This window comes from Schistocerca piceifrons, chromosome 2 (genome assembly GCF_021461385.2).
Source record: "Schistocerca piceifrons isolate TAMUIC-IGC-003096 chromosome 2, iqSchPice1.1, whole genome shotgun sequence".
Lineage (NCBI taxonomy): Eukaryota > Metazoa > Arthropoda > Insecta > Orthoptera > Acrididae > Schistocerca > Schistocerca piceifrons.
Window position 1 is genome coordinate 569,479,222 of NC_060139.1, and position 21,425 is coordinate 569,500,646.

General features: G+C 42.7%; 1 protein-coding gene across 1 annotated transcript in view; it reads left to right on the plus strand.

Moving 5' to 3' along the window:
- Positions 1–20,926, plus strand: part of LOC124776239 (glucose dehydrogenase [FAD, quinone]-like) — a 211,017-nt gene extending 190,091 nt beyond the window's left edge. The window contains exons 4-5 of the mRNA XM_047251102.1: positions 3,568–3,757; positions 18,664–20,926. Of these exons, the coding sequence (XP_047107058.1) occupies positions 3,568–3,757; positions 18,664–20,063 (1,590 nt within the window). The 3' untranslated portion in view covers positions 20,064–20,926. The remainder of the gene's footprint in view (positions 1–3,567; positions 3,758–18,663) is intronic.
- The last annotated feature ends 499 nt before the right edge of the window (positions 20,927–21,425 follow it).

Genomic DNA, 21,425 nt, shown 5'->3' on the forward strand with positions numbered 1-21,425 from the left:
GATGCAATCCCAAATCCTCTCTCATGATACGTGAAGCTGATGTCTCAGATAGCCGCAACCGTTGAGATCGTCTTGAAACTTCCACCTCCGACTCTTTCTCAGTACTGACCGGTACTGCTGCGACATTGTCCGCACTTCGCACTTTACATTGTCTTCTTGGTGGCCTTTGATCGTGTAGACTTGGGCAGAGTGCGGCGAACAGCCTGAACAGAGAAACAGTGATGGCGACCCACTTCTCTGTTCAACAGAACAACTGAGCTACCACTTCCGTAAAAATTTTAATGAGTTTAGAAATCAGGAAAGCTTCATGACGCCTGAGTCACTGTATGATGAAACTGGCACTGGGTATTTTCACACACATGGAAGCTCACAAAAGATATGTTTGAAACTGGAAATCACAATTTCAAAAGTGTCGTTCTTAGTGAAAAATCCCGTACATTACTAAACGACTAACCAGCAACACGCTTCCACTTGCACATTGCCTGTCTAGTGGCTTTTATGGGAATCCAAGCTTTTATTTTACGTATTTCATTTAGTTTTTGACAGAATTTAAAAACTTAAAATGCTGTCATAATCTAATTAACCAGTATAATCTCATGTTAAACCTTTAACGCACCTGTCAAAGATAATATGAGTGGATGTCTTGATACCGCATAACTCATAGCGCATAAATCGCACAAACTTATTCATCTAGTACTTGAGAATGAGGAGAATTAGCGACTTCCAAAACATTTTACTCACAGTTTCAAAATTTTTTCTCTCTTACATGTTCAACGCCAAATATTTAAGACATTAATTCATTTATAATGAGATGTATAAAACTAGTTTTACATGGTAGTTCGATTTTTTAAATCTGGTTTGTTTTGAACCCGACAGGAATTGCTGTTGTCATTTGAAGGAACGGCAAACAGTGGAGATTCAGAAACGTTAACTAACTGATGTAAGTAAACAATCGTAATAAACAACATACGTGAAATTAAAACCAGCTGAGAGATCTTCCGCATTGGGCCACTAGTGAATCAGATGCTCCCAATGTGCAGGTACTTTATAGGGCTGTAGTTTATTTTTACGAGCGCTCATATGTGTTTCCATTTGTACGGCAAGACAACGCCCCTAGGTCCTTCATCTTTACCAGGTAATGACGGTAAGCATCCAGTGAATTAAGGAACCTCTTATGACGGAGGTTTCTCTTTGTAAAACTTGTCGTAAATAAAAATTATAAAAAACAGAAATACCAACAGTTGACGCACTTTTATTCGCAAAATACTGTCGTCCAACATCTCTGTGTGTAACGTGAGACCCTTACGGATTTGTCAAAAAGATTCTTCTTCGTAAACTTTTACTTCATTTACCCTTAAATGTACATGACTTTATCGTCTTTCAAGACACTAGACTTTCACGAAAATTCAGGGATCCTTGCGGCAGCGTGGTGAGTCTTCCTCAAAACCGGAAATCATAAGTACGGAGGACAGAACTGATACACAAAATGGTATTCAGTAGTTCTCAGAACTGACCTGTCTTCTATGGATAGTTGTAAAAGTAATACTGTTGCGCGTGTCCCACCCAGTTCTCTTAATTTAATGTAGCAGCTGTTGTGTGCCTGTGTAGTTGGCTTTATGTTTCATTACACTAGTTCGCAGTTTTGCGGTGCCTGGTGGAAAAATTGTCCCGTTTGTACCAATGTGTGTTTGAAACTCGAGAAAACTACTACAGAAATTGATTGAAGGTAAAAGAATTTTTCGTGTAACTACTTTAGTCAGGAAAGAAATATATGTTATGTACAGGCGTTCCAAAAGTAACTGAACATCGATTGTGGGTGACGGTTACTCACAGCTTACACAAGATAAAATCGCAAAGTAGAGCGGTCTTGTAATACGACATGGCAGACAGATCATTCAAGAACTGAGCAGGGTTTGACGCCAAATTACAGCACATTAGACCGAATTTTGTCTGAAAGTTGCTGGACCAAGAAAAAGAAATACCATTTGGAAGTCAACGGGGAACTTCCACAAAAGCTGAAAGAGAACCATAACTCTCTTCGCGTTTGTCACTGGTGACCGAAGATGTGTGGCGGTTGTGACTGCGCATATGCTCTTCATCCTGGGAAAAAGCTTGATAAAGTGCGACGTAAAGCCCTTGCTGGTCTGCTTCGTTGATATTGACTGACTTCTCCGTCAGCAATTCGAATTCGTACCCATCAATCAGTCAAATAATGAATTGTTTGTGATGTTCTAAGGTGGTATATGGGGGAGGGGAGGTAGAAACGTCCATAATGTGACGCACGGTCAATTGGGTGCTCCACCATTTCACGCCACGACCACATTGCGAATGTCTTTTTCGTATAGCCGATAATTTACTTTCCCTCTACTCAGCAGATACATCAACTACCTGTTTTCAGAACTAAAACTCAAATAGATACATTACAGGAAATCTGAATTGTAACCTAGACACAGTTATATTTTCTGACACATATGATCTTCCTGGACGTATCTTCAAAATAGAAACAACGTTAGGATAGCTGATTTCCTTTCTACAGCAGCACTTACATTTACATAAGCAATCGTGCGGTACATGATGGACGTGAGGACGTGACTTTGTACCATTGCTAATCATTAGATTCCCTGTTCCACACATATGTGGAGCAAGAGGAAAATGAATGCCTGTCAGCATCTGTACTGACCTCTGTGTCTGTTATTGTGTCCCCAAAAACCTTCCGGCTTGAGAGTGTAAGAAACCATGTGGTCGTCTGTCAGCATTCGTGACACCCACCTGGATGACACTTTTCGCATTTTCAGGTCGTCATGCAGGATTGTGTGCACAGAACCCACAGAAATGCCAACTCTGGAGGCGATCTGTTCAACAGTCATTCGGCGATCCCCCAAAACAATTCTCTCCACTTTCTCGATCATGTCGTCAGACCGGCTTGTGCGAGCCCGAGGTTGTTTCGGTTTGTTGTCACACGATGTTCTGCCTTCATTAAACTGTCGCACCCACGAACGCACTTTCGACACATCCATAACTCCATCACCACATGTCTCCTTCAACTGTCGATGAATTTCAATTGGTTTCACACCACGCAAATTCAGTAAACGAATGACTGCACGCTGTTCAAGTAAAGAAAACGTCGCCATTTTAAGTATTTAAAACAGTTCTGATTCTCGCCGCTGGCGGTAAAATTCCATCTGCCGTACGGTGCTGCCATCTCTGGGACGTATTGACAATGAACGCGGCCTCATTTTAAAACAATGCCCATGTTGCTATCTCTTTCCAGTACGGAGGAAAAAAATCGGAGGCCTTAGAACTTGAATGCACCTCGTGTTACGCTGATTCCTCGCAACCGTTTGGAACACAACATCACTTCGCTGTCATGGCTCGTCTTCTGTGGAGGGTACAGTGTTAAACCAATGCTAACTCAATAAGTAACCGAGCAAAGTGTTCTTTTAATGGGGTAACTAGTACTTTGTCTGGTGATCGTAGTTTTTTCCGACGCAGTACTTAACCGCAGCACACTAGCGTCGACCTGAGCGCGGTAGCACCCTGCAGGCCTCTCTGCTGCCGCTGTTCCAGGCGGTGCAGCAGAACGCGTGCCTGAGCCAGGGCGGCGTGTGCCGGTGGCCGCGCGGCCGCATGCTGGGCGGCACCTCCTCCATGAACGGCATGATGTACACCAGGGGACACGCGCTGCTCTACGACGCCTGGGCCGCCGCCGGCATCCCGGGCTGGTCCTACAACGAGGTGCTGCCCTACTTCATCAAGAGTGAGTCACACACACTGCTGCTGCTGCTGCTGCTGCGGTTGTTCTTGTTCTTATTATTGTTGTTTTTTTTAGTCGGAAGCGTGGTTTGATACAGCTCTCCACGCTAGTCTATCCTTTGCAAGACTCCTCATCTCTGCAACCCATACCCGCTCAAACGTTCTTTCTGTGTTCAAATCTTGATCTCCTTGTACAGTTATTAGCCCAACAATCCCACACTTACTATTTCTTGGTACAACAGAATATGCCCTCTCGAAGGATCCCTTCCTTTGAACGAGGTGTGCCATAAATTTCTTTGTTCCCCTACTCAATTCAGTACATCTTTATTAGTTATCTTATCTACCCTTCTCATCTTGAGCAATCTTCTGTAGAACCACATTTCAAATGCTTATATTTTCTTCGTATATGTGCTGCTTACAGGCCACGTTTTACTTCCACGCAAAGCTACTCTCAAGACAAAGCTACTCACAACTACTCTCAGAAAATTATGTTTAGCAACTAGATTTATATTGCATGTTTAAATATATCCCTTTTTCAGAAACGCTTTTCTACCAGTAGCTACTGACATTTTGCATTTGATATACTCTCAATTTCGACCATTGTCAGTTCTAAACTTATTTACTGCTTTAGTGTCTCACTTCCTAACCTAATTTCCACAGCATCGCTGGTTTAATTCAACTACATTCCATTGCCCTTGAGTTACGTTTGTTCATTTTTCGTCTTATAATCTCTTTTCAATACATTATCCATTCCGTTCAGCCAACTGTCATGTCGATTGAAGTATCTCACAGAATTACAATGTCATCTGCAAACCTTAAGTTTTCTTTTCCTTCAAATTTAAGTCACGTTCGAAATTTCTTCTTTTGATATCACAGCTGTATCACAGTATGTGTAATGAACAGCTTGAATAACATTCAATTTAAGTTTCAACTTGTCTCACTTTCGCCTCAACTACTGCTTCCCTTTCGTGTTCCAAGACTTTTAACTGTAGTGTGCTCTCCGTATAAGATGAAGAAAATCGTTTTTTTCCTTTAATTTTGCCCACAGCTAGCTGAATTTCAAAGAATATAGTCCAGTCAACACTGTCAAACACGTTCTCCAAATGCTGTAAATGCATGTTGGCTTTGTTCAGTTTGACTTGTTAGAAAAAGACTTAGGGTCAGTATACGAAGTGAATCACCTGAAGCTTCGACCGGAAATATTGCGGAAATGAAATGTGCTATTGCTCCACGGTTTTCACAGAATGGGTTGATAGTCAATGGCTCGTATTGTTAGTCAAGCAGCAGGTTGTAATAATACTTAAAATGTTTTTTTGGGCAAACTTCCACTTTTTTAAATGTATCAATGCCTGTTGACACTAACAGACTAAATGTAGAGTAAATTAGAACGTCAGTGGTGTTCCTTGCAGGACTCTAGTGCAAGTCGTTTACGAGATATAATATTTTGAAAAGTTCCCATTGCGACACCTGTACAGTACCTCTGGTGGCACGCACTAAAGAATAACACAAGTCCACACATCAGTTGTGTGGATTCTGACCAGTTGACAATCACAGGTTGTGTTCAAAAGCCGGCCGGAGTGACCGAGCGGTTCAAGGCGCTACAGTCTGGAACCGCGTGACCGCTACGGTCGCAGCTTCGAATCCTGCCTCGGGCATGGATGTGTGTCATGTCCTTAGGTTAGTTAGGTTTAATTAGTTCTAAGTTCTAGGGGACTAATGACCTCAGAAGTTAAGTCCCATAGTGCTCAGAGCCATTTGAACTATTTTTTGTGTTCAAAATGACCACCGGCAGCGGCAATATGTGCTTCCTGTTGGTATGGAAAGGCTACGGCACACGTTTTAACATTTTAGCGGAGATGTCCAAGCAGGTTGCAGTTACACATCGTAACACATCATCGGGTGTAGTTGGTATGTCCTTACAAGCAGTGTCTTTCTGCTTTCCCCACAGTAAAAATTCTACGGGCGCCAAACCCGAGGAACGGGCCAGCCAAGGTACAGGTCCTCTGTATTCAGTCCAACGATTTGGAAACTATTCTTCAAGACATGCTGCAGTACTTCGTGCATTATGGGCTGGACAGGAAACATATTGGTAGCACAGGGTATCTCCTCGTCTGCAGAAGAACACTTCCTAGTATCCGCGGAAGACGGTCTGTTAGAAGGCTGCGATAATTGTGAGCGTTCATTGTTCCGTCTGTGAAGAACGGGACTACGAGCCGATGGTTCACTATCCCACACCACACTTTTACACACACTGGACGCTGACGTTCCATCTGACGACGCCAAAGGAGATTTTCATCAGACCAGTCGTGCATGTTGCTACGGTTTACCTGGTCATGATCGACAAACGTGGCTTCATCATTAAACACAACGCATGATACCTCTGGAGTATCTTGTCTTAATGCCCATGTACTAAGTTAACACGATTTTCATAATCGTTTCCACGCCGCTCTTAATGGAGAGAGATGTGATACTGCAACCTGTGTCGATGAAGAATGCTCAGCACACTTGCCGGACTCACGCCACTTCCTCGTGCGATTGCTTGAGACATAACGTGCGGATCAACTGCAAAAGCAGCAAGAATATCAACTTCCCCTTCTTTTGTCGTCTCTTGTTTCCTTCTGTTACGTTGTCTAGGCGTTACACTGCCACTTTCACATAACTGTTTGAAGAGGTTTATAAATATATGCGAATGGTAGACGTCTATTGCGATATCTTGCCGTGTACACCTTACAATAAACAACATTCTTCGTACAAACTGCATACACCATGACCATGTAAAATTTTCCTGCATTGGCAAATCCCATCGTAGGCTCACGACCTGCTGCTTGGATTGTCACACACTATCTGATTAGCAATTCGCAATTCGCAACTCGCTCAAAGAATTCAGATGCACACTGTAAGAAAACATAACAAACATAACAACATTGTACATAGCAACTATACAGATTGAATGCCACAAACAAGTACCAGTGTGGAAACTTTTCAAAGTACCATACCTCGTAACAGACTCGGACTAGTCTACTGTAACGAACAACATTAACATTCTAATTTTCACTATATTCAGTCTGTTAATGTCAATATGCATAGTTACATTTAAAAAAATGCATGTCTGCACCAAAAATACACTTTCTAAGCATTATTACAATCTGTTGATTGGTTAACAATACGAGCCCCTGACTATCAAATTCTGTGCGAACTGCACATCAATAGCACCTTTCATATTTGCGGTGTCAGTTTAAGGGGATTCTTCCTGGATACTCGCGAGTTCCTGGATTTATACATTTCTCCGTAACCCCGAGGTCGACCCCTACTAGTCTTTCCATTATTCTGCAAATATTTCGTGCAAGTATTTTGCAATCATGACTTACTAAACTGATTGTTCGATAATATTCACACTAGGCAGCAACTGTCTTCTTTGAAATTAGGATTGTTATATTTTCCTCTCTGATTTTCTTGCGTACCATGAGGAATAATTTTTTTCTCCTGTAGTTCTCCGAAGGATCTCATTAATTCTGAGGAAATGTTGTCTACTCTAAGTGCCTTGCTTTGAATTAGATCTTTTAGTGGTCCATCAAATTCTTCTCATGGTATCATATCTTTTATCTCATTTTCATATACTTCCCATCCGTTCCCACTGTATAACTGTTCTATATATCCCGCTGTCTTACAGCCTTCTCTTCTTTGCTTATTACTGATTTGTATTCTGACCTCTTGTACTTATAGACACCACCTTCTCGTTTCCCCAAAGTCATCAAATTTCTTGTAGTTGGTATCTATCTTTCCCACAGACTTTCCGACTCCTACTACTCTCTATTTACCCTCTAGCCATTACTGCTTTGCTGTTTTGTATTTTCTGTCAATCTCAGTTGCATAGACGATTGAATCCCCTCTGGTTTGCTTCATTTGTTGCATTTTTATATTTTCTCTTTACGTCAGTGGAATTCAATATCTCGTGTGTTATCCAAAATTCCTAGTGAGGTTTATTGTTTCACCTTGTTGTTCCTCGGCTGTCTTCACTATTTCACCTCTCAAAGCTAGGCAACTATTTTCTGCCTTTTTCCTTTTAAACTATTTCAGTTAGTCTGTGCGTAACGCTCCTTTTAAATTCTCTGGTTGCTTCTAGTTGTCCAGGTCACACACTCTCAACTTTCTACAGTTTTACGGTTTATGCACTTTCGGTTTGCAGTTTATAAGTTACAATCAATAAAGTGTCGTCAGAGCCCACATCAGCCCGTGGAAATCTCCTTTGCAAATCTTTGTCTCGTCGTAATGTTAGCTGTTTAAAACCTTCAGATGACTTTCTTTCACGTATACAGCCTTCTTTCATGTTTCTTAACGCCAGTGGCTGTAATTGTTAGATTGTGCCCTGTGCAAAACTCTTCCAGGTGACTTCCCATCTCTTCGTTACCTCTGTTCTTGTCGTCCTATTTTTTCCTTCCTTTTCTCTTTCTCTTATCGGATTCCAACCCCATCCGAATAAATCTTCGTCTCCCTTAAAATGCGATGTCTAGGATGGTTAGATGTGGGCAGTGATTCCCTACCAGAGATGGACGTGGGTGCAGCAGAACAACACAGTTCGTAAGATACAACAAACCTATTACTGCTGTTTATGCACATTCATTTCGTCTTCGATGCTCCTGCTAATTTCGTGTCTTTACTTACAGTTTCTGTGTTGCCTTCATCATATAGATATTCAACCACACGTAAAACACCACTGTCACTGTTTGTTTACGCGATATAAAAATTTGTGACAAAGATATTACGACAGTACAACCAAACAGTTGGGGTACGGTCAGAAGTGATCCATTTTTCGTAGATTACATCCTTTACATCGAGCTGTCACTTAAAACTTTTATCGCTAATTCCACTGACTACTTAAATTATCAATTAACCGTCTACATTCTATTTCATACTGTTTTGGTGCAAATATTGCAAGGAAGGTGTGAAGAAATTAACACATTTTAAATTTACTATGGTTATTTTAGGGTCACCTTGCTCGGTTTACAGGCTCCTGTTGACATTTTATTCATGTTTCAATTTAGGTTGCTTTAAGATCTTTGCCTTATGCAAAACCCAATCCTTTTCATTTAGTTGTACAAAGCTATTTCCTCATAGTATAGTAATTAAACACTAGCACCTCACTGAGAAGTAGCAAAACGATGACGAGTAAGCGACAAGAAAATAGCGGTTGTCAATGAGTATGAAGGCGAAAATATTTGCTCAAATCACCTTTTGCATAAAATATGTGTGAATAGAGAAAATGATGACAGTTCAATATGTAAATGGAGAACAGGGTACGGAATAATGAAAGAAGGAGAGATACACGCACAACAGGACTGAAAATATAAGTAAAATGGCATAGAAAATCATACCCACAAATTTTTTCATGACTATTTGACATACTGCCAAAATGTATAAAATAGAAATTAAATCGTAATCGATAACGTAAGTAGATATTGATGTTAGTGAGATAAGCCATGAGATGTAGCCATGTACAATAGAACACCCTCAACGAAGTGTTATAAGCCCTCTATTGTTCCTGATCTATATTAACGACATAGGAGACAATCTCAGTAGCCGTCTTAGAGTGTTTGCAGATAATGCTGTCATTTACCGTCTTGTAAAGTCATCAGATGACCAAAACGAATTTAAAAAGATGTAGATAACATATCTGTATGGTGCGAAGAGTGGCGATTGACTCTGAATAAAGAAAAGTGTGAAGTTATTCACGTGAGTACTAAAAGAAATCCACTAAATTTAGATTACGCTATTTGTTACACAAATATGAAGGCTGTACATTCAGTTAAATACTTAGGGATTACAATTACAAATACCCTAAATTGGACCGATCACATAGATAAATTTATGGGTAGAGCAAACAAAAGACTGCGATTCATTGGCAGAACAATTAGAAGGTGCAACAGGTCTACTAAGGAGACTGCATACACTACGCTTGCAACCATATTCTGAAGTACTGCAGTTCGATGTGGGATCCACATCAAGTGGGACTGACGGATGACATCGAAAAAGTACAAAGAAGAGCAGCTCGTTTTGTATATCGAGAAATAGGGGAGATAGTGCCATAGACATAAAACGTGAATCGGAGTAGCAATCATTAAAACAAAAGCGTTTTTCGTTGCGATGGTATCTCGTCATGAAATTTCAATCTCCGATTGCGAAAACGTTCTGTTGGCACCCACCTACATAGGGAGAAATGATCATCGCAATAAAATAAGAGAAATCAGGGCTCGCACAGAAAAATTTAAGAGATCGTTTTTCCCATGCGCTGTTCGAGAGTGGAACGGTAGAGAGACAGCTTGAAGGTGGTTCATTGAACCCTCTGCCAGGCACTTTATTGTGAATAGCATAGTGTTCATGTAGATGTAGATGTAGACGTAGACGTAGACTGATATTTTGGGAAGCCATATTCTCGTAATATCTTTGTACCATATATTGTTTTTACATAAACAAACAGCGTCAATGATGATTTACGTGTGTGTGAATTTCTGCATAATGAATGAGCCACAGAATCTGTAAGTATGCACATAAAAGTTATTATTCTCTAACATTAGCGTATAAAGAATTACAGGATTTATACACTCTAAGACGAAAAAAGGACGCACCATGAATGAATTATCCAAACGGGACGTAAACTGGTAGATGTGATGTACATGTGCTGACCAACAAATGAATACAGTTCAAGAAAAATAGGTTAATTTATTCCAGAGAAAGATTTTCCCAAATTGAGCAAGTCAATAAAGTTTCGGTACACCTCTGGCCCTATCCAAACATTTTTTGGGCTTGGCATTGATTGATAGAGTTGTTGCATGTCCTCCTGTGGGATATAATGCCAAATTCTGACCAATTGGCGCTTAAGATCGTCAAAATTCCAGGATGATTGGAAGACCCTGCCTATAATGCTCCAAGCGTTCATAGTAGGAGAGATCTGGCGATCTTACTAGCCAAAGTGGTCTTTTACAAACACGAAGACAAATAGCATAAACTCTCGCCGTGTTCAGGCGGGCGTTATATTGATGAAGTGTAAGCTCAGGATGGCTTGCCAACAAGGGCAACAAATCGGGGCGTAGGATACAGCCGACGTACCGTTGTGCTGCAAGGGTGCCGTGGATGACAATCAAGGCATCTTGCTATGAACAGCAATGACGCCCAAGACCATCACTTCTGGTTGTCGCATCGTACAGCGGACGACAGTCGGGTTGGTAAACCACCGCTGTCTGGGGCGTTTTCAGGCACGACTTCGTTGGCCGTCGGGGACAAATTCGAAGTGTGACTCATCACCGAAGACACTTCCACTCCAGTGAATGAGATTTCAGGCCGAAGAAATGTCTGGAAACGCTCCTGACTGTCGCCTGGAGAACAGTCTGACATCCAGAAGTGGAATTTCATAGGAAGGCGCCTTTCGCTGTTATACGCGGCAACCTTACAGCATAGCGGTAAGCAGACGACATTCTAAGCCCCGTATTGTTGCCCTTCATAGCAAGCCATCCAGGGCTTACATGTTTAGCAAGATAAAACCCGTCCGCCCACGGCGAGAGTTTATACCGCTTGTCTTCGTGTTTATCAAACCCTACCTGGCCATCAAGGTCCCCGCATTTCTAGCCAACTGAGAACGTTTGGAGCATTATGAGCAGGAGCCCCCAACCATCTCGAGATTTTGACTATCTAAAGAGCCATTGGAATTATTTGGCAGTTCTACTGAAACTGTAATGATTTGTTGGTCTGTTCATACACATCACTCTCTCGATTTGCGTCCCATTCGTATAATTCCTTCGTGGTGTATCGATTTTCATTTTTTTATTTTTTTGTCTTAGACTGTATGTCTCGATATTCTCAGTGCAGTAAACCCATAAAGAGACGACTGCAGGACAAAAGAACACACATGCATACATCACTTACTATACCAATGTAAATAGTTGCAGCTGATAATGGGAATAAATTCGTGAAACGCATCGTGCTACGCATGAAGAAACGTAGCTGGTGCAATGTTTTATTATTTAAATCATTGACGGCACTGTTGCAAGGCTTCTATAAAAAACATTGATTATGACGAATGAACGTAAAGATTTTGTGTCTATCTTAACTTCTACAGGGAGTTACAAAAAGGTACGGCCAAACTTTCAGGAAACGTTCCTCACACACAAATAAAGAAAAGATGTTATGTGGACATGTGTCCGGAAGCGCTTAATTTCCATGTCAGAGCTTATTTTAGTTTCGTCAGTGTGTACTGTACTTCCTCGATTCACCGCCAGTTGGCCCAATTGAAGGAAGGTAATGTTGACTTCGGTGCTTGTGTTGACATGCGACTCATTGCTCTACAGTACTAGCATCAAGCACATCAGTACGTAGCATCAAAAGGTTAGTGTTCATCACGAACGTGGTTTTGCAATCAGTGCAATGTTAAAAATGCGCAGTTGGCAGATGCCCATTTGATGTATGGATTAGCACGGGGCAATAGCCGTGGCGCGGTACGTTTGTATCGAAACAGATTTCCAGAACGAAGGTGTCCCGATAGGAAGACGTTCGAAGCAATTGATAGGCGTCTTAGGGAGCACGGAAGATTCCAGACTATGACTCGCGACTGGGGAAGACCTAGAACGACGAGGACACCTGCAATGGACGAAGCAATTCTTCGTGCAGTTGACGATAACCCTAATGTCAGCGTCAGAGAAGTTGCTGCTGTACAAGATAACGTTGACCACGTCACTGTATGGAGAGTGCTACGGGAGAACCAGTTGTTTCCGTACCATGTACAGCGTGTGCAGGCACTATCAACCGCTGATTGGCCTCCACGGGTACACTTCTGCGAATGGTTCATCCAACAATGTGTCAATCCCCATTTCAGTGCAAATGTTCTCTTTACGGATGAGGCTTCATTCCAATGTGATCAAATTGTAAATTTTCACAATCAACATGTGTGGGCTGACAAGAATCCGCACGGGATTGTGCAATCACGTCATCAACACAGATTTTCTGTGAACGTTTGCGCAGGCATTGTTGGTGATGTCTTGATTGAGCCCATGTTCCTCCACCTACGCTCAATGTAACACGTTATCATGATTTCATACGGGGTACTCTACCTGTGCTGCTAGAACATGTGCCTTTACAAGTACGACACAACATGTGGTTCATGCACAATGGAGCTCCTGCACATTTCAGTCGAAGTGTTCGTACGCTTCTCAACAACAGATTCGGTGACCGATGGATTGGTAGACGTGGACCAATTCCGTGGCCTCCACGCTCTCCTGACCTGACCCTCTTGACTTTCATTTACGGGGGCATTTGAAAGCTCTTGTCTACACAACCCTGGTACCAAATGTAGAGACTCTTCGTGCTCGTATTGTGGACGGCTGTGATACAATACGCCATTCTCCAGGGCTGCATCAGCGCTTCAGGGATTCCATGCGACGGAGGGTGGATGCATGTATCCTCGCTAACGGAGGACATTTTGAACATTTCCTGTAACAAAGTGTTTGATGTCACGCTGGTACGTTCTGTTGCTGTGTGTTTCCATTCCATGATTAATGTGATTTGAAGAGAAGTAATAAAATGAGCTCTAATATGGAAAGTAAGCGTTTCCGGACACATGTCCACATAACATATTTTCTTTCTTTGTGTGTGAGGAATGTTTCCTGAAAGTTTGGCCGTACATTTCTGTAACACCCTTTATAATGCGTTCACCGTCACAGCAGACGACAAAACATCAGAAATAAAAGAAGGCAAGAAAACTACATTTTACCCAGTTTACAAGGCGATTAGACCCTCTTACTTGACACAGTTAAACAGCCCCCCCCCCCCCCTTTATCAAGACATTTTTCAACACGTCTTCCAGTGGATGCAGAACGGAAACTAGCTTGTTGTGCCCTGTTTTGACTCATTCGCATTACATGTGTGGTCTGATAGTTTTGCACGATGCTGTATTGCAAGTGAGAAACTCAGTTCTGCTATCTGAAACTGGGATCCATTTTTAGTTATCGTCGTTTCTGTAGCGCCTTGGCGGAGTGCAATTATTATGGAAGGCATTTTTGAAAAATATTACATCTTGTGTGCTGTGTCCCAATCATATTTGTTAGTAAATGATGTCACAGCTAAAACATTTCAATTACTTAAAAAACTGTTCTCATTTACTGCCGTCGATACAGACCTTCGATGTTGTTGTTGTTGTTGTGGTCTTCACTCCTGAGACTGGTTTGATGCAGCACTCCATGCTACTCTATCCTGTGCAAGCTTCTTCATCTCCCAGTACCTACTGCAACCTACACCCTTCTGAAGCTGCTTAGTGTATTGATCTCTTGGTCTCCCTCTACGATTTTTACCCTCCACGCTGCCCTCCAATACTAAATTGGTGATCCCTTGATGCCTCAGAACATGTCCTACCAACCAATCCCTTCTCCTGGTCAAGTTGTGCCACAAACTTCTCTTCTCCCCAATCCTATTCAATACTTCCTCATTAGTTATGTGATCTACCCATCTAATCTTCAGCATTCTTCTGTAGCACCAAATTTCGAAAGCTTCTATTCTCTTCTTGTCCAAACTATTTATCGTCCATGTTTCACTTCCATACATGGCTACACTCCATACAAATACTTTCAGAAATGACTTCCTGACACTTAAATCTATACTCGATGTTAACAAATTTCTCTTCTTCAGAAATTCTTTCCTTGCCATTGCCAGTCTACATTTTATATCCTCTCTACTTCGACCATCATCAGTTATTTTGCTCCCCAAATAGCAAAACTCCTTTATTACTTTAAGTTTCTCATTTCCTAATCTAATTCCCTCAGCATCACTCGAATTAATTCGACTACATTCCATTATCCTCGTTTTGCTTCTGTTGATGCTCATCTTATATCCTCCTTTCAAGACACTGTCCATTCCATTCAACTGCTCTTCCTAATCCTTTGCTGTCTCTGACAGAATTACAATGTCATCGGCGAACCTTAAAGTTTTTATTTCTTCTCCATGGATTTTAATACCTACCCCGAATTTTTCTTTTGTTTCCTTTGCTGCTTGCTCAATATAGATTGAATAACATCGGGGAGAGGCTACATCCCTGTCTTACTCCCTTCTCAACCACTGCTTCCCTTTCATGTCCCTCGACTCTTGTAACTGCCATCTGGTTTCTGTACAAATTGTAAATAGCCTTTCGCTCCCTGTATTTTAACCCTGCCACCTTTAGAATTTGAAAGAGAGTATTCCAGTCAACATTGTCAAAAGCTTTCTCTAAGTCTACAAATGCTAGAAACGTAGGTTTGCCTTTCCTTAATCTTTCTTCTAAGATAAGTCGTAAGGTCAGTATTGCCTCACGTGCTCCAGTGTTTCTACAGAGTCCAAACTGATCTTACCCGAGGTCGGCTTCTACTAGTTTTTCCATTCGTCTGTAAAGAATTCGTGTTTGTATTTTGCAGCTGTGGCTTATTAAACTGATAGTTCGGTAATTTTTACATCTGTCAACACCTGCTTTCTTTGGGATTGGAATTATTATATTCCTCTTGAAGTCTGAGGGTATTTCACCTGTTTCATAGCTCTTGCTCACCAGATGGTAGGGTTTTGTCAGGACTGGCTCTCCCAAGGCCGTCAGTAGTTCTAATGGAATGTTGTCTACTCCGGGGGCCTTGTTTCGACTCAGGTCTTTCAGTGCTCTGTCAAACTCTTCACGCAGTATCGTATCTCCCATTTCATCTTCATCTACATCCTTTTCCATTTCCATAATATTGTCCTCAAGTACATCGCCCTTGTATAGACCCTCAATATACTCCTTCCACCTTTCTGCTTTCCCTTCTTTGCTTAGAACTGGGTTTCCATCTGAGCTCTTGAAGTTCATACAAGTGGTTCTCTTATCTCCAAAGGTCTCTTTAATTTTCCTGTAGGCGGTATCTATCTTACCCCTAGTGAGATAAGCCTCTACATCCTTACACTTGTCCTCTAGCCATCCCTGCTTAGCCATTTTGCACTTCCTGTTGATCTCATTTTTGAGACGTTTGTATTCCTTTTTGCCTGCTTCATTTACTGTGTTTTTATATTTTCTCCTTTCATCAATTAAATTCAATATTTCTTCTGTTACCCAAGGATTTCTACTAGCCCTCGTCTTTTTACCTACTTGATCCTCTGCTGCCTTCACTACTGCATCTCTCAAAGCCACCCATTCTTCTTCTACTGTATTTCTTTCCCCCATTCATGTCAATTGTTCCCTAATGCTCTCCCTGAAACTTTGTACAACCTCTGGTTCTTTCAGTTTATCCAGGTCCCATCTCCTTAAATTCCCACCTTTTTGCAGTTTCTTCAGTTTTAATCTACAGGTCATAACCAATAGATTGTGGTCAGAGTCCACATCTGTCCCTGGAAATGTCTTACAATTTAAAACCTGGTTCCTAAATCTCTGTCTTACCATTATATAATCTATCTGATACCTTTTAGTATCTCCAGGGTTCTTCCATGTATACAACCTTCTTTCATGATTCTTAAACCAAGTGTTAGCCATGATTATGTTGTGCTCTGTGCAAAATTCTACCAGGCGGCTTCCTCTTTCATTTCTTAGCCCCAATCCATGTTCACCTACAACGTTTCCTTCTCTCCCTTTTCCTACACTCGAATTCCAGTCACCCAGGACTATTAAATTTTCGTCTCCCTTCACCATCTGAATAATTTCTTTTGTTTCATCATACATTTCTACAATTTCTTCGTCATCTTCAGAGCTAGTTGGCATATAAACTTGTACTACTGTAGTAGGTGTGGGCTTCGTATCTATCTTGGCCACAATAATGCGTTCACTATGCTGTTTGTAGTAGCTTACCCTCATTCCTATTTTCCTATTCATTATTAAACCTACTCCTGCATTACCCCTATTTGATTTTGTGTTTATAACCCTGTAGTCACCTGACCAGAAGTCTTGTTCCTCCTGCCACCGAACTTCACTAATTCCCACTATATCTAACTTTAACCTATCCATTTCCCTTTTTAAATTTTCTAACCTACCTGCCCGATTAAGGGATCTGACATTCCACGCTCCGATCCGTAGAACGCCAGTTTTCTTTCTCCTGATAACGACATCCTCTTGAGTAGTCCCCGCCCGGAGATCCGAATTGGGGACTATTTTACCTCCGGAATATTTTACCCAAGAGGACGCCATAATCATTTAATCATACAGTAAAGCTGTATGCCCTCGGGAAATATTACGGCTGTAGTTTCCTCTTGCTTTCAGCCGTTCGCAGTACCAGCACAGCAAGGCCGTTTTGGTTATTGTTACAAGGCCAGATCAGTCAATCATCCAGACTGTTGCCCTTGCAACTACTGAAAAGGCTGCTGCTCCTCTTCAGGAACCACATGTTTGTCTGACCTCTCAACAGATACCCCTCCGTTGTGGATGCACCTATGGTACGGCTATCTGTATCGCTGAGGCACGCAAGCCTCCCCACCAACGGCAAGGTCCATGGTTTGATGTAAAGATGATTTATTCTGAGAGTTTCAGGTTTCTGATGTGTGTGGCACGTGAAAGAAATTGGCCGTCTGTAGCTGCCAATATTGTATAGTAATCGGCGATTTCACTACGTAAAAATAAATTTCCAATCCATAAGATAGAATTTACCAAAAATGTACAGGTGCTTCGCTGTATTAGTAGCCAACGATATTGATGACGATAACAAACGATAGTAATAAAGCATGGAATTACATAAGGAATTAGTCTGTGATTGGTATGTTCGAATTATACGGAAACAACTTAGATAATATCTGCATTATTCTTGCACATTAACTGCTAGATGATCTGATGGTGAAATTATACATTACAGCAAATCGTAATACAAATAATATTACTTGCCGTCTCTCAAAGCCAGGCACTTCCTGCGACACCGAGCGTGGTGGCGCTGTGGTTAGCACACTGGACTCGCATTCGGGAGGACAACGGTTCAGTCCCGCGTCCGGCCATCCTGATTTAGGTTTTCCGTAATTTCCCTAAAATCGTTCTAGGCAAATGCTGGGATGGTTCCTTTGAAAGGGCACGGCCGACATCCTTCTCTAATCCGATGAGACCGATGACCTCGCAGTTTGGTCTCTTTCCCCAAACAACCCATCAACTTTCTGCGACAGCTTGAAAAATATGAAACGTATATTTCAATTCACTTTGTGGACAAATCCAATGTATCATTAGCTGAAAGGTTTCGTTAAAAGTGTTTTACGTTTCCATCCTCGAAACAGAGCATGATATATCGTATACGAAACTTGATGCGACCGTTATTAAGCACCCCTTCATTTGGAAGTATGATATATGCTGGGCCGTCAGTTGGTTCTTTGAAAGCGACTGCTTCGATAACATCTAATATCTTGTCCACTGGACAAAATACGGGTATTAAACTACTAATAAGCAGATAACTGGTAATGTTGAATTATTATAACATTTACCCGTTACTTCTGGGCAACTCAGCCGACTGTTACCTTAAGCTATAATGAACCTATAGCCCTGGCGGAAGCAAATGTCGTCGAGAGTGGTTTCTACCAAACAGAAAATCAACAGTGCGGTGTCTTTATATTATACGTTCTGTGTTCAGTTATCTATGTCGTCTGCGAATCTTGTTGCTCTGTGTACTTTGAATTAGTAACTGTTCCTTGCTCTATCAAAACGGAAGGCCGGCCGGAGTGGCCGAGCGGTTCTAGGCACCACAGTCTGGAGCCGCACGACCGCTACCGTTGCAGGTTCAAATCCTACCTCGGGCCTGGATGGGTGTGATGTCCTTTGTCCTTAGGCTAGTTAGGTTTAACTGGTTTTATGTTCTAGGGGACTGATGACCTCAGAAGTTAACCGTCTTCTTAACACCGAAATGTTTTCCTTGATTTTGTTTCAGAGAAAAGATACCTATGAGTTAAACCTTCTGAAAACTCTATCTGTTTGATTTAAAGGTGAACGCAACTTGAACCTCGACGAGGTGGATCCAGGCTACCACGGGAGTTCGGGTCCTATGGCGGTGCAGTTCTTCCCACACGCGCCGCCCATGACGGAGGCGATCATACAGGCGGGTGAAGCAATGGGCTACCGGAGGGGCGACCTCAACGGCTTTAACATGACGGGCATCAACCGCGCCCAGATGATGGTTCTGGACGGCCTGCGGGACGAGCCCAGCCGCTGCTTCCTGCGTTCGGCGGGACGCGCTCCGGGAAGTGGTCTGCGAGTCGTAATCAACGCTCACGTCACCAAAGTGCTGATCGACCCCGCCACACGCACCGCGTATGGAGTCCAGTTCGTCGACAGCGCCGGTCAGCTGAAGGAGGCGAGGGCGCTGAGGGAGGTCATCCTGTCTGCTGGCGCTATCGGATCTCCGCACCTCCTCCTGTTGTCTGGTGTGGGGCCCAAAGAGCACCTGCGCCAGTTCGGTGTCCCGGTGGTTCTGGACCTGCCCGGCGTCGGAAGGAACCTGCACAATCAGGTATCGGTCGCAGTGCCCTTCCTCACAGACGAGCCCTTCACGAGATGCCTTTCCAACAAGAGCGTCCAGGACTTCTTGCGGTACCGAAACGGGACGCTGGCGAGCACTGGCCTGACGCAGGTGACCGGCTTCTTCTTGAGCAAGTACGCATCCAACGGCGTGCCGGACATCCAAGTCTTCTTTGACGGCTACAACTGCCGCTGCTCGAAAACGGGAGCGGACGGAGAGTGCGAGGCGGGTGACTCGGGCAAGTGCGGTCCTCGCGTCGTGAGGGCGCGACCCACCAACCTGTTCCCGCGGAGCCGCGGGCACGTGCGCCTGACGAGCGCAGACCCTCTGCAGCCGCCAGAGCTGCAGCCCAACTACCTTCGCGAGAAACGCGACATGGACGTGATGATCGACGGCATCCGTCTCGTACAGCGCATGGCTAAGACTCCCCCACTGAAGAAGCTCGGCTTCCGTCTGGACACCAAGCCTTCGAAGGGATGTGAGAAGGTCCCCTTCGATTCGGACGAGTACTGGCGGTGTGTGGTGCGAACGGCGACCGGTCCCGAGCACCACCAGGCCGGGACCTGCAAGATGGGCCCTCCGCACGACCCAATGGCTGTCGTGGACGAGCGACTCAGGGTGCGTGGCATGCGAGCATTGCGCGTAGCCGACGCGTCTGTTTTCCCTGTGGTTCCCAACAGCAACCCAACGGCCGCCATCGTAATGACTGGCGAGAAACTGGCCGACATGGTTCTGCAGGACACAGTCGCCCACACTGCACACACCGGTGGCCTGGCTTCGCGCTCCGGTGTCGTACCTACCAGAACACACCACGGTTTTGCAGTGCGTTCCCCAGCCCTCTACCAGTTCCACGCTTTCTACGGCTAGACGCCAGTAATGTGCTCATCTCAGCACGTCGCTGTGGACTATCTTTCATCCAATACTTCAATTATTTCACTGGCATACATTACAGCATCGTCTTTTCGTAATGTCTGCACCATAAATGTTGATAGTATTCCAGTCAAAAAATGAGCCGAATAACTACCAGACAATTCATCACAGGAAATCATAATTCATTCACAGATACGCATCTCATATGTATGCGTCTGCCACACATTTATTATGTATGCGTGTGTTTCCAAGAAAGTCCTGTCACAGCAATAACGGGGATTTTTGCATTTCACCCCTCATAACCTGCTATAGGAGCAACACAAAGACAGCTAGAGATGCACAAAGCGTCTAAATATACATTTACACAAAGCAAATATAATGCAGCTAAGATTTACGCGAAACGTAAATTTCTTTCCACTTTTTGCATCAGTCACAAAGCACCAGTCAGGCGATTCAGTAATAAATGTAATACGTTTAGCGCATAAATCATGGATCAAATGTCACAAACATTTGTTCGAGTGATTTATTTATTGGAAAAGGAGAGCACATAATATTAAATATTTTGCATTAGCGTGATATTTACAAAAAACAATAGAAAATACAGGGAAACACAATGTCAGAAGAAGATTTCCTCACTTCTTCTCGTGCAGTAATTCGCAGCCACCACGGAATAGTTATTCACACAATTACAAAATTATTTACCTACAGCAGTGTACCTGGTTGACTGACAAAAGAAGTGGCATTTCCTATTTTATACTCCATACGTATTAGTTGAAGCAGTATTAAAATATAATGTATTAACAGTAATAAAATGAATTTTGATTGGCGTGAAAGGTGAAAATAAATTATTTTTGTAATACATACCTTCACTCCTTCTTACTAATTACAATAATTAAATTATACCTAAAACCTCCTTCCCCCTCAACACATAGAAGTAGAGGACCACTCTGCATGCAAAATACAATGTGTCCTTTGCAGCATTTGTCTGTCTGAATAATGGAATTCAGTACAGTTCTCAATGAAGTAATGAATACTGTTTAGTAAACTGTTGATAAAATATTGAAAAAGTAAGAATACTTGAATTGTTTTATGTGTTAAGTCTGCTAATATGGTGACGTGTTGCCTGGTGGCTATCGTCTCTGGATCTTCAGCCTATGAACGTTTCACGATTTGTTTCCCATTTCTACAGCACAAGGGACTGGCACTGTAAAAGATTCAACCTCCATTGCTGGTGGCACTCCCCACTTGCAATGCAGAGGGAATCTTCGACAATGCCTATCTTCTCGTGCTGGTGAAACGGAAGATAAGTAATTAAACAAAAGCCGTCTGAAGATACAAGACAATAGCTGACAGGGAATA